This window comes from Zalophus californianus, chromosome 17, assembly GCF_009762305.2.
Source record: "Zalophus californianus isolate mZalCal1 chromosome 17, mZalCal1.pri.v2, whole genome shotgun sequence".
In the NCBI taxonomy this organism is placed as follows: Eukaryota; Metazoa; Chordata; class Mammalia; order Carnivora; family Otariidae; genus Zalophus; species Zalophus californianus.
Window position 1 is genome coordinate 54,695,934 of NC_045611.1, and position 18,034 is coordinate 54,713,967.

General features: G+C 41.4%; 2 protein-coding genes across 12 annotated transcripts in view; one reads left to right on the plus strand and one right to left on the minus strand.

Annotated features, from left to right (window-relative positions):
* LOC113935807 (zinc finger protein 577) overlaps window positions 1–12,980 on the minus strand; it is a 36,166-nt gene extending 23,186 nt beyond the window's left edge. For 3 of the 10 annotated variants that reach the window (XM_027618314.1, XM_027618324.1, XM_027618323.1), the window contains exons 1-5: window positions 12,825–12,966; window positions 11,580–11,671; window positions 4,840–5,039; window positions 1,966–2,092; window positions 1,404–1,499 (exon numbers count right to left, since the gene is read on the minus strand). In XM_027618314.1, coding sequence (XP_027474115.1) covers window positions 1,404–1,499; window positions 1,966–2,092; window positions 4,840–4,854 — 238 coding nt within the window. In that variant the 5' untranslated portion in view covers window positions 4,855–5,039; window positions 11,580–11,671; window positions 12,825–12,966. Of the gene's footprint in view, window positions 1–1,403; window positions 1,500–1,965; window positions 2,093–4,839; window positions 5,040–8,218; window positions 8,302–10,624; window positions 10,678–11,579; window positions 11,672–12,824 lie in introns of those variants that run through there. The other 7 variants (XM_027618317.1, XM_027618315.1, XM_027618321.1 and 4 more) reach the window with 7 other exon arrangements.
* A 62-nt stretch (window positions 12,981–13,042) lies between these two features.
* Window positions 13,043–18,034, plus strand: part of ZNF613 (zinc finger protein 613) — a 71,316-nt gene continuing 66,324 nt past the window's right edge. Inside the window, exons 1-2 of one of the 2 annotated variants that reach the window (XM_027618306.2) lie at window positions 13,043–13,120; window positions 14,685–14,811. The gene's annotated coding sequence lies outside the window, so the exon portion shown is untranslated. The remainder of the gene's footprint in view (window positions 13,121–14,684; window positions 14,812–18,034) is intronic. The other variant, XM_027618309.2, reaches the window with a different exon arrangement.

Below are 18,034 nucleotides of genomic sequence, written 5' to 3' on the forward strand. Positions count from 1 at the left end.
AATAAACTCTATGACGGTGAAGACATTATCTGGGGGAAAGGAGGACCTCTGCTTTTGCATACAGGAAGGGGGACATCAAAGGGCAGCTGCCCTGGTGGCTGGCAACATACGGGATTACACTGCGGATTAGACGTTAGTAGAAAAGGTCAATTTGGGACTCTCCAGCAGAGAACAGAGAGCTTAGGCCTTGAGAATGAATGAAACTTTTAATATGAGAATCAAGCAGAAGATTAAAAAAAGAAAGAAAAACCCACAAAAACCCAGAACCTGGAAGTTGGGGAAGCAAAGGTTGAATAGATTGAGGTGCCCTAAGCGAAAAGGTACGTGTAGTTTTTTTTTGTTTTTGTTTTTTTTTTAAGATTTTATTTATTTATTTGACAGAGAGACACAGCGAGAGAGGGAACACAAGCAGGGGGAGTGGGAGAAGGAGAAGCAGGCCCCCCGCGGAGCAGGGAGCCCGATGCGGGGCTCAATCCCAGAACCCTGAGATCATGACCCGAGCCGAAGGCAGACGCCTAACAACTGAGCCACCCAGGCACCCCGATACGTGTAGGTTTTATATGACCTCAGGTGAGGTGGGTTGTCAGGGATTTCAGCCCTTTTGAAAGGGGCAAGGATGTGCAGAAGACGAGAACTGTGCCAAGTGCAAAGCCATCTGTATGGGAGCAAGTCGGTGAGGAACAGGAGGTGGGAACACTGCAGAAAAGGAAAGGTAGGGGCGCCTGGGTGGCTCAGTCGTTAAGCGTCTGCCTTTGGCTCAGGTCATGATCCCAGCCCGCACTGGGCTCCCTGCTTCTCCCTCTCACACTTCCTCTGCTTGTGTTCCCTCTCTCACTGTCTCTCTCTGTCAAATAAATAAATAAAATCTTTAAAAAAAAAAAAAAAAAGGAAAGGTAGAAGACAGGCACAAGCTGGGCAGGAGGGAACCAGGTAAGCAATCTGGATCCTACATGAGCCAAGACTGTAATCAGATCTAGAAATGAGGAAAAAAAGGAAGACCTCAACCTTTAATAGCAGGCAAAGAACAGCCCGAATAAAGAAGAACGATACAGAAAGGAGTTGCTCAGATTTTTGTGTCGCCAACTGATATAAGAAAAGTTCTCCAGGGGCGCCTGGGTGGCTCAGTTGGTTGAGCGTCTGCCTTCGGCTCGGGTCATGATCCCGGGGTCCTGGGATCGAGTCCCGCATCAGGTTCCCTGCTCAGTGGGGACCGTGCTAGTCCCTCTGCCTGCTGCTCGCCCTGCTTGTGAGCACTCTCTTTCTCTCTCTGACAAATAAATAAAATAAAATCATTAAAAAAAAAAAAAGTTCTCCACACAACACTTCCAAAGTGTTAACCTTTCACTGGCCCACTGGAGTTTTAGTGTCCTTTCTCCCCATTTTCTTGGTTTTCACTCACTCACCTTGACAGGTTTGACTCTGAGCTGCTCCCTCTACCATCCATGGTGGTTCTCCTTGCTCCAACTGGAAGACTGAATCTGGTTTGCTAGCTTGATAACCTGTAAAATGGGAAATCATTGAAAACTTGACACCAAGTATTTAAGCTTGGGGAATCTACGAAAACTGGAGAAAGTTTGTACATCATTTATACTTCAGTAAAGCAAAATCCTTTTTTTTTTAATATATATATATTTTTTATTTATTTGTCAGAGAGAGAAGGAAAGAGCACAAACAGGGGGAGTGGCAGCCACAGGGAGAAGCAGGAGCCTGATACAGGACTTGATCCCAGGACCCTGGGATCATGACCTGAGCTGAAGGTAGACACCTAACCGACTGAGCCACCCAGGCATCCCAGTAAAGCAAAATCCTTTTCCTGGGGAAGGGAGAGCATATACACTCTAGTGCCAAAGAGGAGAATAAAAGTCTGTTCTCTACAATGTGTTAGTCCAAACCAGGAGATATTTCAGGGACACTACCGATTTTATTGAATGAGAAAGAAAAGGCAACAGATAATGCTGTCCTCACCCACTGACACCAGGTTCCTATAGTTCTCCAACATCACGTCCCGGTACAGGTCCTTCTGAGATGGAGCCAGTAACTGCCATTCCTCCCACGAGAAGCCCACAGCCACATCCTCAAATGATAATGATGCCTGTAACAACAGAGGCCGATGCAATCTAAGGTGGAACAGATGATGCAGAAAAGAGGGACAGGAAGACGTTCTAATCGTTTTCCCTTGATAAGTTATGCACACTGTGGGTTATTTCACATACCACAGGACCATGTGTCTTAGTCCACTCAGGTTCCTATAACAAAACACCAGACTACATAGCTTATAAAAGCAGAAATTTATTTCTCACAGTTGTGGAAGCTGGGACGTCCCAGATCAAGGAGCCAGCATGATTGTGTTCTGGTGAGGGCCCACTTCCTGGTCCAAAGGCCCCACCTCCTAATACATCATCTTTGGGGGTTAAGATTCTAACATATGAATTTTGTGGGGACACAAACATTCAGACAACACCACCATGGAATTCTACTAGTTAGTTCTTCTTAGCCTAAAAGAGTACTAAAGTAATATTTGAAAAAAAAAGTACTTGCAGAAACAAAACAATGTGGAGGAAGAATGTTCATTATTTGTTTATAACAGTGAAAAACTGGGGCGCCTGGGTGGCTCAGTTGGTTAAGCGTCTGCCTTCGGCTCAGGTCATGATCCCAGGGTCCTGGGATCAAGCCCCACGTCGGGCTCCCTGCTCAGTGGGGAGCCTGCTTCTCCCTCTCTCTCTGCCTGCTGCACTCTACCTACTTGTGTTCTCTCTGTCAAATAAATAAATAAAATCTTAAAAAAAAATAGTAACAGTGAAAAACTATCCATATCTACACATCCATCAAAAACAGACAAGGGGGTGCCTGGGTGACTCAGTTGGTTAAGTGTCCGACTCTTGATTTCAGCTCAGGTCATGATCTCAGGGTCGTGAGATTGAGCCCTGAGTTGGGCTCCGCACTGGGCATGGATCCTGCTTAAGATTCTCTCTCCCTCTGCCTCTGCCCCTACCCACTGCTTGTGTACATGAGCGCACGAGCTCTCTCTCTCTAAAAAATAAAATGGAAAACCTTAAAAAAAAAAAAAAAGCAGTGGCGCCTGGGTGGCTCAGTCGTTAAGCATCTGCCTTCGGCTCAGGTCATGATCCCAGGGTTCTCGGATCGAGCTCCACATCGGGCTCCCTGCTCCGCGGGAAACCTGCTTCTCCCTCTCCCACTCCTGCTTGTGTCCCCTCTCTCGCTGTGTCTCTCTCTGTCAAATAAATAAATAAAATCTTTAAAAAAAAAAAAAAGCAGCTGAGGATATACTGCAGTACCTCCATGCTGTAATATACTATGCAAACGTTAAAATCAATTTGGTAGTGGGGCACCTGGCTGGCTTAGTCGGTAGAGCATGACTCTTGATCTCGCAGTTATAAATTCAAGCCCCACGTTATGTATAGAGATGACTTAAAAATAAAATCTTAAAAAAAAAAAACAATTTGGTAGATGTAAACCTATTAATGCCAATGATCTTCAAGGTACTCTCTTAAATAAAAAAAAAATCAAGTCCCCAAGTTGTATATATAATATGATCCCAGACACACGAAAAAATCTTAATATATACAATTATATATGTATAAGTATATATACTGATGCATATAAAAATGTGTATAAATATATTCTACCACATGTCAATTATACAAAGAGATTGACTGGAAACCCAAACTATTAACATCTGTTACCTCTTGGGCTGGAGGTTGGGCAGGAAGAGGTGAAAGGGGATATTCTCTTTTGGTGTAAATACTTCTTTTTGTTTCAATCTTTTACATGCAAATGTAGCCACGCATCATTTAAGTAATTAATAATACAAAGAGCAGACCAGGAATAATTGACTCTGTCTCCATTCTCTGAACCTGCGGTTGAAAAGGTGTAAAGGGAGCATTGCCACTATCTGTACTCCAAGCTGTTATCAAAGAGTGGAACTTCCAGCTGTCTTCTGCCAAATGGCAGAATTCTTCTTCATGGAGGACCACTCAAAGGTCAAGCAGCCCATTCATTCTATTAAATAATTTAGGCTTTATTCCGGGCTCAAGTGTTGGACTGCCAGAAGATTCTACTGTCCAGGTGCACTGCTTTTGAAGAATTTTGTCCAATCAAGTTCTGCTTTGGCATTATCCCCTTAGCTTACTCTGAAGAACACAATGAGAAAAAGCCAAAGGAAACATCTTATGCCTTTATTACATGACTGATATTGAGGACACTGTCTACCACAAAATCTCTGTGAAGAGCTAGGAAAAGAAATTTCTTAAGCACTAAGAGCAATGAAATTACTTTCCCTGAAGAACTGGTTTGCTTTCTCCTCACAGACACTACAAATCATGTAACTTATTTCATGTTTTTCTTGTTATTACAGCTGCCAAGAAATGAGACACAAATTCAAAGCTAAGCCAGCCCATAAGATCTTACACAGTCATTTACCTCGGTTCCATCCTTAAGGGCTTTGTATGAATCTTATGACCCATATATCTTGCTTCCTAACTTGCCCAGATTTTAATATGGCCTAAACTTATTTTCTGACAGATCCTGATTTTTATCAACATATACTGTTTCATTTTATCAGACTGTTTTATTTTTTAACTTTTTAAAAAGATTTTATTTATTTGACAGAGAGAGAGAGTACAAGCAAGGGGAGAAGCAGGCTCCCCACTGAGCAAGGAGTCTTACACGGGGCTCTATCCCAGGACTCTGGGATCATGACCCGAGCTGAATGCAGACGCTTAATAGACTGAGCCACCCAGACACCCCCAGACTGGGTTTTAGAAGCTTCCACAAATCCACTGGGAAACAAAGGACAAAAATAGGTAAAATAAGCCTTACCCGGGCCTTGGTCATGTTCTCCTATTCTGAAGAAAGGGCTAGCAACTGCAGGATATGCTGTCTTCTGTCTGCCCCTGGCCTGCCTGGAAGTTATGGTCAGATATCTCAGGTCAGGCTGCTGCCAGAAATGATGATCTCCTAAGCCTGGGACCTCCTCCTTCTTCCAGTACTGATAATGTCTTATTCCTGTAGACTAGAACCTGTGGATTCAAGAGCAAATTCAACCGTAAGAGGATATGTACCTGGGACCCCAGCTTTCTCTTGCCATGCAGACTTACTCTAACAAAAGGCTCCAACATTCCCTCTGTCTCTTTAACACCAGGAATGCTTTAACATCATGGGGCCGTGCTCCATAAGAAGACATGGGATGGGCAAGAGGAATGCTCCCCCCCTTTTTTTGGCAAAGTTAGACTAGAATGGATGTGAAAGAGATAGGGAAAAAACCCAGCTCATGATCTTGTCTGTAGCCAAGTTCTTACACAAATCAATTTTAGGAAAGATAATGGATACAAGTGGTGGCTCTGGAAACTGCCTTAAAACCAACTGTGCCCACACATTCCTAAAATTTCTGTTTATTGCACTGGAGCAATTATCCTATTCGAAGACCAAGGGACTATAAAAATCATGAGCATCGTCTTATTTAATCCTCAATACTACTCTATAAGGTAAGCATGATCTCCATTTTAAATATAAGTAAGCTGAGGCTTGATCAGGTGAAGTGTGCTGTCCATGTTAACATCCTCCCTAAGTAGCAATGTGGGAATCTGACTCCACATCTGCCTCTCTCCATTATGGCATATTCCTTTTCCAATGGCCTCACAATACAATTTTTTTTTCTTTCTCATGCACTTTGATAATTTTACTCCCTGAGGCGCCTGGGTGGCTCAGTCGGTTAAGTGTCCACTCTTGATTTCAGCTCAGGTCATGATCTCAGGGTCCTGGGATTGAGCCCAGCATCGTTGGGCATCCTGCTCAGCGGGGAGTCTGCTTTTCTCTCTCTCTGCTCCTCCTCCCGCTTGTGTTCTCACTCTCAAATAAATAAACCAAATCTTAAAAAAAAAAAAAGAACTTTACTCCCTAGCACATCATACCACGGAGTGGCCATACGGTCATAGTTGCAAAAACAGAACCCCTGGAACCAGTTCTTGTAATATTTACTATGCACACCCAGCCAGCTCCTCCCACACAAGCCAGAATGCAAAGGCAGAGCAATCCTTGCCTCAGCAGCCGCAGGTCAGAGATCAGTCTCCCCAAGGGCCAAGCCCTGGAGTCATGCTAGAAACTCACACTCTGAGGACACCAATACCATGAAGTCAATTTGAATTTTGCTTCACCCTGCAAGGCAGCAAATTATTCTCAAATACTCTCTTGCTCTCTTGAACCCTCCATACCCAGAGAGCTCATCTCTGACCCATTCTCTGGCCAACTGGTAAACACAGTAAACAAGGATACCTACCACCCCCATGTCTAATCCTGACAATGCTTGATCCCAGTCTTGGCCCTTCAGTCTAGTCTACTTGCAGTGCCAGCCTAAAAAGAATGGTATACAACTCAAATGTAGAACTCCACATGGGCAGGAGAGAGGTAGGAAGAGGGGGTTAGACATGAATGAGTTTACAACTGAGACCTCCAGGATTGGAGATCAAGGACTCAACCATTTCCCAGAAGCTGCTTGGCAGACTTTCCCTCACACTTAACAGAGCAGAGCTGCATCAAATGTCCATGCCTGGAACATAGCAATGAAACTGAAAATGGCAATGGAACTACCCTGATTGGTAGGACTAATCTGCATCTCCTACTGAACTAAGGTTAAGGTCAAGTTCCTAGATGGATGGCTGTCTAAATAAAATAGGGATTTTCTTAATAAAAGGGGCATGGATGTCAGGATGGCAGCCAACAGTAGCCAATAAAATAAATTAATAGGTTAGAAGAGATAAACCTAAATTGATATTGAAAAAGTAGCTCATAAAACTCAGTATTCCTTTTGTTACAAACCTATTATAGCCTAGGAACGGAGTGGCTACTTCCTTAGACATTATGGTACAATGGGAAACAGATAATTGGTTTTTGTGTCAGGTTTCTGGCACACAGCTCCTAAAATCCTTGGAGTGACAAGAGTAGCTTTGATATGCCAATGAGATTATTGGTGGCTGGGGGTTCACAGATAGCTTCAGGATAGGGGGTGGTCCCCAGAAAGACCAAGGCATGATCAGAGGGTTGGAACTTTCAGCCTCACCCCCTGGGAAGTGGAGAGAGGCTGGAGACTGAGTTTAATCATCAGTGGGCTATATAATCGTGCCTATATAATCAACAAAATCTCCTAAATTACATGGTTTGGAGAGCTTCTGAGTTGAACACTCAGGTGGTGCCAAGAGGGTGGTGTACCCCAACTCCATATGGACAGAAGTTCCTGTGCTCAGGACCCTTCTATGTACCTCTTCATCTGGCTGTTCATTTGTATCTCTTGTAATAAACTGGTGATAGTAAGTAAAGTATCTTCCTGAGTTCTGTGAGCTGTTCTAGCAAATTACTGACCTTGGGGGGCGTGTAGAAACCCCTGATTTATTTTTTTAAAAGATTTATTTATTTGAGAGAGAGAACAGGGGGAGGGGCAAAGGAAAAGGAAGAGAGAGATCTCAAGCAGACTCCCATCTGGGAGTCTATATTCATGTCTAAATTCCCTCCACTGATTGCAGAGCCCAATACCGGGTGATCTCACAACCCTGAGATCATGACCTGAGCCAAAATCAAGAGTCAGACACCCAACCGACTGAGCCACCCAGGTGACCCTGAAACCCCTGATTTACAGCCAGCTAGTTAGAAGTACAAGGGGCAACCTGGGAATAGTGACATGTATCTGAAGTGTGGTCAACCTTGTGAAACTGAGCCCTTAATCTGTGGGATCTGCATGAATTCCCGGTAGTTAGCATCAAAACTGAGTTGAATTTTAGGACACCCAGTTGTTGTCCAGGGAGTTGGGAGAATTGGCTGGTGTGGGAACAAACTCCCACACATGTGATGTCAATAGTGTTGGGAGAAAAAAACAGCTTACTGATAAAACAAGAACAAAATAAAATCCTACAAATCTCTTGTAAAAGGATACATCAAGTATAACACCATTTGCATAAACTTCTTAAATGTACACAGAAATAGAATATATAGTTTGGAGATAACACACTTAAAGTCCAAAAATTATTATAATGTAAAATTTCAAGTTAGAGGTTACTTCTAGGGATGAAGAGGAAGGAATGGAGTTGGGACTTGTAGTTGACATGTTAGTTGGAAGTCACACTGTCTTTCTTTCCAAAAGACAAGAGGAAAAAAGGAAAAACATCTAAAGCAAAACAAAAGCAAAGCAAAGCAAATAAAATCACTTTACACGCCCAGTGGAGAGCCAGTGAGATGCTGGAAGCACTCCTATGAAGCATGGAAAGGCGTAAGTACCACCATTCTCATTCATCACTGGTCTTACCATGTCGTTAGAGAGAAGAATCAAATAGCAGTGATCAATATGAAAGAAAAGAAAATAAATTAACAACATTTGCACAGTATTACTGTAGACCCAGAAAACTCAAGTAATTGAAATGGACAAGACTCAAAAATAAGAGTTAGTCATGATGAACATAGTAATGTACAAAACTCCTCAAATCACTAAGTTGCACAACTGAAACTAATGTAACATTGTGTGTTAACTGTACTGAAAAAATTTAGTCAGTGGTTGAAACTGACATGAAAATGACACATGAAAAATGATAACATTCCTTTACATATATAAATACTATTTGTTGGGATTATTATTATTTTTGGTATAATTGACATATATTAGTTTCAGGTGTACAACATAACAATTCAGTATCTGTATACATTATGAAATGGTCACCGTAATAAGTCTAGTTAACATTTGTCACCAGTTATAACATTTCAAATATGCAATATGATATTATTATAGTCACCATTCTGTACATTACATCCCTATGACTTATTTGTTCTATAACTGGAAGTTTATGTCTTTTGACCCGTTTCACCCATTTCACCTACCCCCAAACCTCAGCCTCTAGTACCACCAAACTGTTCACTATATCTATGAACTCGGTTTTTTCATTTTGTTTCATTTTTTAAGATTCCCTATATATAAGTGAGATCATTCAGTATTTGTCTTTCTCTGATTTATTTCACTTGGTATAATGCCGTCAAGGTCCATCCATGTTGCTGCAAATGGCAAAGTTTCCTTCTTTCTTATGGCTGAATAATATTCCATTGTGTGTGTATAAACAAGTGAGCCACCCAAGTGCCCCTCCAATATATTTATTTCTAATACATGTCTAAATTCCCTCCACTGATTGCTTTAGTTGAATTAAACAAAAGTTGAGATGTAGGATTATTAAAATGCAATTCAAAACATTTCCACTAATTTTTTCTGAATCATGGATTATTTAGACATGTATGGTATGCTTACCAAAAATGGGAGATTTTCTAGTTATCATTTTGATATTGCTTTGTAAGTTTAATTCCACTGTAGCCAGAGAAAGTATTCTGTATGATTTCAATCCTTTGAAATTTGTTTAGGCTGGCTTTATGGCCCACCATATGCTAAATTTTTTTTCCATATGCTAAATTTTTATAACTGTTCTACGTGCATTTGAGAAAAATCATTGCGGGGAGTGTTTTACACTGGTCAAGTTTGTTAATTATGTTATTCTAATTGTTAGGGGTTGGCAGTATAGTGGGTTGGTGACCTGTTTTTGTAAATAATGTTTTCCTGGAACACAGCCATACCCATTTGTTTATGTATTCTCTGGGCTACTTTCATCTTACAATGGCAGAGTTCAGCAGGTGCAGGACTATCTGGCCTGCAGAGCCTAAAATATTTACTCTCTTATTGCTCTTTACAGAAACTTTGCTGACCGCTGTTAAACTATAGCCTTCTAGCTTTTCTTCTCCTTGTTCTCTGTTACTGAGTGACGTATGCTAAGAACCTCCCATTATGACTGGGCATTTGTCATTTCTCCTTGTATCTAGCATATCCTACAATTCAGGAATTCTACTAAGTATATCATGCATCAAAATGCATGTACAAAAATGTTCGTATCAGCATTATTTGTAATAGACACAAGCCAGTAACAACCAAAATGTGTATTAATAGTGGAATGCATAAATAAATTGGGGTATAATCACACCAAAGAATACAACAATGAAAAAAATGAACTACTGCTATATGCAAAAAATTAGATGAATTTCACAAAATATTGAGCAAAAGAAACCAGATACAAAAGGACATGTACCCTATGATTCCATTTGTATAAAGTTGTGTTTTTTTTTTTAAGATTTTATTTATTTGAGAGAGACAGAGAGCAAGCACAAGCAGGGGGAGCAGCAGAAGGAGAGGAAGAAGCAGGCAGGGAGCCCAACAATGCTGGGCTCAATCCCACGACCCTGAGATCATGACCTAGGCTGAAATCAAGAGTGGGATGCTTAACCAACTTAAGCCACCCAGGTGCCCCTCCATCTGTATAAAGTTAACAGCCAGGCAAATCTGATGTTTTTAGGATAATAATTACCTCTGGAGAGAAGGGAGGAGATTAGGATGAGATGGGGCTCCTAGGGTGCTACAATATCCTGTTTTTTCATTTTTAGTGTTATACTTGAAAAATACTCTTAAAGTACAGACCAGTTTCACTTATAAATGTAGAAACAAAAATTTCTTAATTTTATTATGAAAAAGTTCAAGCCAAAGAAGAAGAAACAGTATAATAAAACCCTATGTACAAAGAAAGAGGAGGGGCACCTGGGTGGCTCAGTCGGTTGAGCATCCAACTCCTGATTTCGGCTCAGGTCATGATCTCAGGGTCATGGGACTGAGCCCCACATCAGGCTCCTTACTGTGGAGCCTGTTTGAGATTCTCTCTCACTCTGTCTCTGCCCACGTGTGGAGAGGAGAGGAGAGGAGAGGAGAGGAGAGGAGAGAAAAGAAAGAGAAGTATAATCACACTCCTCATATTCATTATGTGCCTTCAATAATTATCAGCTCACACCTAATTTTGTATTATCTACATCACCACTCATCTCCCTTCACCACAGGATTATTCTGAAGCAAATCCAAGATATCTTTTTATTTCTAGATGCAAAAATATTAAATAAAATATTAGCAAATGGAACCCAGCCACATATTTAAAGAACAAATCACTATGGACAAGTATGGTTTCTTCCAGGAATATAAGACACTGGGAAATCTAGTAATCTATAAATCAAACATTAAATAAAGAGAGAGAAGAAAAATATAAATGAAAGTAATTTTAAAGTTATTTGAGGGGCTGCATTGTACAGCATGGTGATTACTGTTAAGACTGTATTATATAACTGAAACCTAAGAGAGTAGATCTTAAATGTTTTCACCACATAAAAGAAATTGAAATTATGTGACAGGATGCAGGTGTTAGCAAACCTACGGTAGTAATTATTTTCAATATATAAGTGTATTATATCAACACATTGTACACCTTAAATTTACAGAATGTTATACATCAATTATATCTCAATAAAGCCGGGGGGGGGGAAATCTTTGAGAAAGAGGAATAAAAACTTGATAAACCATAGTTACCATTTATTCCAACTATACTAGGTGCCAGGCACTACACTTTGTACTTAAAGAATATTTGCTAATTTAATCTTCATAACAACTCTATGTAGTAGGAATTATGACAGCTTTCTTCACCAATAAAGAAATTCAGACATTAACCTACCCAAGTCAGAGGCAGAAGCAGGTTCTTCTTACTCCACAGTTCATACACTTGCCACCTGGCCAAAATTATTTGCAGATAACAAAAACACTCAACTAGAAAATATAAAAGAATCAATGTATAAGCTAGTGGCAGTAACATTAGTAGACTAAGAGGACAAAATAAGTATATCTTTTAAAATTTTTGCTTTTGAGCATTATATAAAATTAGAAGAAACAAAAAGTGGGGTCATACTGAAAAAACCCACACCATTTACGATTACAACAGTATAAACTATTTAGGAATAAACATAAACAGGTATGTCTAAAACACGTGTGGAAATTCACCACCACAGGTAGTCAAGTTAACAAAATACTTGTGTTAAAGGAAATCCATCACGTGTTCCTTGAAAGTGATGTACCTATACCCCCATCAGTTTTACCCAAATTAAAGCACCTGCGCAACAGAACATAACTGCAATAGTTTAAAAAAAAAGAAAAGAAAGATGAAAACTTCCAAAGAGTTAGTAACAGGATATCAGATTCAAAATGTGTAAAATTATACCAGTACCTACACAACTGATCCCAACATCAAAACTGAAATACACTAAAATTTAACAAGAGTCATTTTCTGGACTATTAGGAGTTTGAGCATGTCATTACATGGGTCGGAAATAAAAATGAAAACATATTTTGTGCAAGAATATACAGTAAACAGGGCGCCTGGGTGGCTCAGTTGGTTAAGCGACTGCCTTCGGCTCAGGTCATGATCCCGGAGTCCCGGGATCGAGTCCCGCATCGGGCTCCCTGCTCAGCGGGGGGTCTGCTTCTCCCTCTGACCCTCCCCCCTCTTGTGCCCGCTCTCTCTCTTCTCGCAAATAAAAATAAATAAATAAATATCTAAAAAAAAAAAAAAGAATATACAGTAAACACGGGCGCAAGAGGCCAGAAACCCCAGCTTTAAAAGGATGCGATAAGCATCAACAACGGAACTCCCCAAACGCTGTCCCCAACAGCGACACGACTCCTGCTTCCCCCAACCAGACGCCCCATACCGCTACTCTCCCCAAGTTCTCGTTCCAACACGGAAGCTCACAAGCTCCCCCTCCACAGGGAACGCCCAAGTGATCCTTCAACACAAGCCCCCAGCGAGATTTCCCATTCGCTTCCCCCAACGCCTACTCCCCATGCGCTCCAGGACAAGACAAAAACACCCCAAAACCCAACGCGCTCTCCCTGGCCCCCCAACACTCCCAGAACCGACAACGACCTGGCGATAACCTCGATCTTCACCGCTGGAGACTTCCCCAAGCACTTTGCCTCAGTGTCTACCGCCCCCGAGTCCCACCTCAGCGACTGACAGGCCCGCAGAAGCGCCGAGGATGGCGGCCGACGAGGGCCAACGTGCGTTGTTCCAGAGACCCGGAGTCTGGCGCGAGGCTCGGCCTCTGTGACGTCATATTGCAGCGCCGGCTCCAGGCTGTTTGCCAGGAGCTGCGGTTTCCCCACTTACTGCCCTGCGGGGGGCGTCCTCTCTCTGCGCCTTTCGCGGGACGGCACTAGACGGTGAGAAGCTATCGCAAACGCTTTATTTCACTTTATTTCCAGGCCACTTTAGCCATTGGGCCCCGAATTTGTAACAGTCACCAGGGGCGGTGCATATACAGCTTAGCGTCTCAGGAACTCGGGCCGGCCCAGATCTCTCCTCAGGACCGGCCGAGATGGTCTGGTTTAAGGAGCTTTCACTTAAAGACTAGGGAGAAGCTAAGTGGGCGCGGCCCGCGTAGAAGTTCACCGGAAGGGAGCTCGAGCCGAGCCTGAGCAACAGTTGGAGGGGAACAGGCTAGTATCCCGGGAATGCTGGCTGGAGGGGCTTTGTGGAGAAAGCGGCATTTGCGGCCAGGCTAGGTTTTAGAGAACCGCTGAAAGCGGCGTTGGTCAGAGAGTGGGCAAACAGGATTATAAAGCTCTTGGTATGATTCGTGTGGATGGAAACGGGGCACAAGGCTGATGGGGGTCAACAAGTGGCGGAGCTAATAGGGAAGCGTGGCTCTCCCGCGGTGGGAGGAGTCAAAGACGCGGCAAGCTTTTCTTTCCCTAAAGATGAAAGATACCTTGAATCAAAAGCACTGAGGGGCCCCTGGCTGGCTCAGTCACTTGATCTTGGGGTGGTTGGGGGGTAGATTGCACTTAAGATTTTTTTTTTAAATCTTAAAAAACAAAAAAACAAAACTCTGAGTAAAGGAAGTGGTTCTGTTCAGTTTTGCAGCCCAACTGAGCTCCCAGTGCGGGACTCACTCCCCACAGTTACACAACAAGGCTTAGAGGGCCTTCCAGTTAAAGGGATTATTCATTCATTCATCCGGATGTTTATAAAATGCCTACTATGTGGCAAATACTGTTCTGCATGCTAGGGTAACAAAAGCTATAAATGCAGGCAAAAATACCCTTGGTGGAGCTTACTGGAATGCAGGATGTAAAATTGCTGGTTTGGATTGCGAGTGTTTATGATTCCCACCTACAATATGACCTACAATGCTTGGCAGCCGGACATAACCAAAGATAAGTAACCAAAGATGATGATATTTAAGTCTTAAGATCTAATGGAATTTGCTTTGCTAGGTTTTGACTTTTGAGGGACCCATACCCCTTTCTTCCTCCTAATTTCTCTCTCATGGAATGGGAATGTCTATCCTACATCTGTCCTACCACTGTATTTTGGAAGTGAGTAACTTCTCTAATTTTACAGGTTCATAGCTGGAGAGAAATTTTGCCTCTGGGTAAATTCCACCTGAAGTCTTACCCATATATGATTTAGATGAGACTTGGACTATATAGACTTTAGAGTTGATGCTGGGATGAGTTAAGACCTTGAGGGTTGTTGGAATGGAATGTATTTTTCATGCATAAAGGTCATGAATTTGGGGGGGTTAGGAGTGGAATATTATGGACTGAATGTTTGTGTCCCCTCAGATTCACATGTAGAACACCCTAACATCCAGCTGTATTTGGAGGTGGGACCTCTAAGGAAGTAATTAAAGTTAAATGAGGTCCTAAGGGTGGGGCTCTGATCCCAGTGAGTTCAGTGTCCTTATTGGAAGAGACACCAGAGAGCTCTTTCTCTGTGTAGACAAACTGCGGAAATGCCTTGCGAGGACATGGTGAGAAGGCAGCTAGATGTCTGCAAGCCAGGAACAGTCCTGACCAGAAACCAAATCGGCTGGAAACTTGATTGTGGACTCCTAACCTCTGGAACTGTGAGAAAATGAATTTCTGTTTTTTCAAACACCCACTCTGTGGTATTTTGTTATCGCAGCCAAAGCAGTCTAATACAGTGGTGAATTACATTGCTTAGAAAATTAGACAAAATTTAACTTACTTTGCATTCTTTAGGTAAACCCAGCATAGTCATGAAGTATTTATTTTATATATATATTGCTTATATAAAGAGAATCCTGGGAAACATTTGTGGGATTATGGTGGAAGGAACAAAAATTTGGATCAGGCAAATTTAACAATATGGGCTGACCATGAATTGCTTCTGGCTTTAATGTTTGAGCTCAGTTAGGATGGCTCTACAGTTTGCTTGGTTGGTTGACCGAAACTGGACTCAAAGGTGGCCTACGCTAAAGTTTAAGTCAGAAATTTCTTTATATTTTGTAAAGATTCCAAAAGTATATGGAGTTAGGAATGCTAATGTGTAATTATCATGTAAAGTCAGTTTACACATCCACTAAAAATATATCCCAGGAGCATCCAGAAGGTAATTTAATGAAGCTGATTTGGCTACAGAAAATATGAAGTATATAAGATTCTGGTATTATACATGAAAAGGTGTAATAACTTGAAGATACACTGCTAAGTGAATGATGCATGCTATAAACTCTAAAGGAACCACGTAAATAACAAAGTTATGCCTAATAAGCCAACAATGGAGATAATCATAAAACATAGTTACTCCAGGGGTGCCTGGGTGGCTCAGTTGGTCGAGCATCTGACTCTTGATTTTGGCTCAAATCATGATTTCAGGGTCCTGGGATCGAGCCCTGCGTTGGGCTCCCCACTCCGTGGGGAGTCTGTCTCCCTCATCCTTGCCCCTCCACCCCGAAATAAATAAATCTTAAAAACAAAACGTAGTTACTCCAAAAGAAGGTAGAAAATGACAAAAAGGGGAGCAAAACCAGATGGGATAAATAACAAATTACACATTATTAATTTGAATCTAACCACATTAATTATGATCTAAATACCCCAGTAAAAAGAGATTATCAGTAGATAAAAAGGTCCAGCTACATGCCGCCTACCAGAAACTCTATTTTTTAAAGATTTTATTTATTTATTTGACAGAGTACAAGCAGGGGGAGCGGGAGGAAGAGGGAGGAGGAGAAGCAGGTTCCCCACTGAGCAAGGAGCCCAATGCAGGGCTCAGTCCCATAACCCTAAGATCATGACCTGAGCAGAAGTCAGATGCTTAACCGACTGAGCCACACAGGCACCCCTAGAAACTCACTTTAAATATTAGGTTAAAAGTAGACCATGTTGGGGTGCCTGGCTGTCTCAGTTGGGGTTGTGAGTTCAAGCCCTACGTTAGATGTAGATATTACTTAAATAAAAACTTAAGTAACATATTAAATAGAGATATGAAAGCTATAAAAAGAAAGGCCCAATTCAAATTTCTAGAGATAAAAACTACAACTTCTGCGGTAAAACATACATTTGATGGGATTAATAGATATTATATAAAAAAAAATTAGTGAACTTAAAAGACACAGCAATAGAAACTATCCAAAATGAAAAACAGGTCAGGGTGGGTGGCGAGTCTAAAATCCAGGAACAGTATTTTAACCTATTTGTGTATGCAAAAGATCAGTGAATTTTATAACAAGGCAAAGAAACTCAAGTCCAAATTCAACTACAATGAGAACAAAAGCTTTTTTAAAAAAAGAAAAAAATGCTTAGAGAACCTGAACTTAAAAGAGAAAAGCCTTGAGTTCTTGGCCAGCGGGGTAAAAGGTACCATTGTGAGGAATGCCTAGTGGAAACTGCTAACTGCCCTCCACTCTCTGATCAAGATAGCAAATAAACAACAATATTCTGGGAGGGTTTATAAAATATGAAGTAAAACATATCTTATAAACCCAACACTTTGTTATTAACATGTTAACCATTCCTCTATGATTTTGATCTAATGGAATACAGCTATAACTATTTATACAGTTACTATGTCCTTGTGTGCTCAATCTAGCATTTTTGTCAGTTTTAGTCACTTCTGATTGGTTTCTTTCAACACTGGTCACATTTTCCTGCCCAATAAGTTTTGGTTGGATGACAAACATCCAACCAAACTTTGGTTGCAGGAGTGGGGAGAGCAGGGGAGATCGGGATATTTTTGCACTCCTGTATTCTTAAAGCTTGTTTTGGGATACATTGAGGTTACTTGAAACAGTTTGGTCCTCTCTGGCCCTGTTTAATTATTGAGTTAGTTAATTTTTTCCTGGCCCTGCTTTAAATCTTAGTTAAGACCAGATTGCTTACTGAATGAGATTCAGTTAATTAACAGTATTTATCAAGTGCCTACTCTATATCTCATATTCTTCTAGACATCTTGTATATAGGGGTTAACAGAAGTTCCCTCCCTCAGGAAGCTTAGTGTAACTTTTACAGTGTATAACTTACATTCAAGACTTTATACTTGAGCATAAACATATGAAGTTGATATTGTAATATGCTTTGTATTGAAATTGATACAGTAATGTTTATACATGACCCAAGGTCTTTATATTCCATATCAAAATCTTTAAGAAAACAATTGAGATGTTCTCTCCAAGTGATTCTAGTGGTATTTATGTCACTGATTTTAAAAAATCACCTGTCTAAATGCCATTAAAATACCTCATCTACTGACAGGCCTCTACTTTAGTTTATCTCGGAGACCTAATCTGAAGCCCTTTTTCAGATCACAATTTTTCAGCAGGGGACGTGGTCTGAACCTCTTCCTGTATCAGTTTTATGCCAGCCCCTATCATTACCCCTGACTACATTCAATTAATTATACATATCAGGGGTGCCTGGGTGACTCAGTTGGTTGAGCGTCCAACTTTTGATCTCAGGGTCCTGAGTTCAAGCCCCATGCTGGCATGGAGCCTACTTTAAAAAAAATATTACACATACTAGATTCTGAAAATATTTTCCAAGCTGACTGTAGGCCACTAGTATTCCAGTCCAGCACTAGATTCAGCCTACTCCAGGTCCGGTTCAAAGTCTCTCTGGCTTCGTAGGATATACCAGGCCAGGGTTGATTCTATGAAGATCTACTTTTCCCTTCCTTATGTGTGTAGGACTCAGAGTCCCTCTGAGTTGAGAGAAAATGAGAATAGATGCCAGGAAGAATGTCAGGGTGACTCCATCATTGAGGCAAAAGGTAGGTGTAGACAGAGTACTACCTCCAGGGGAAGAGTACAACTGGATAGTTATCTTTGA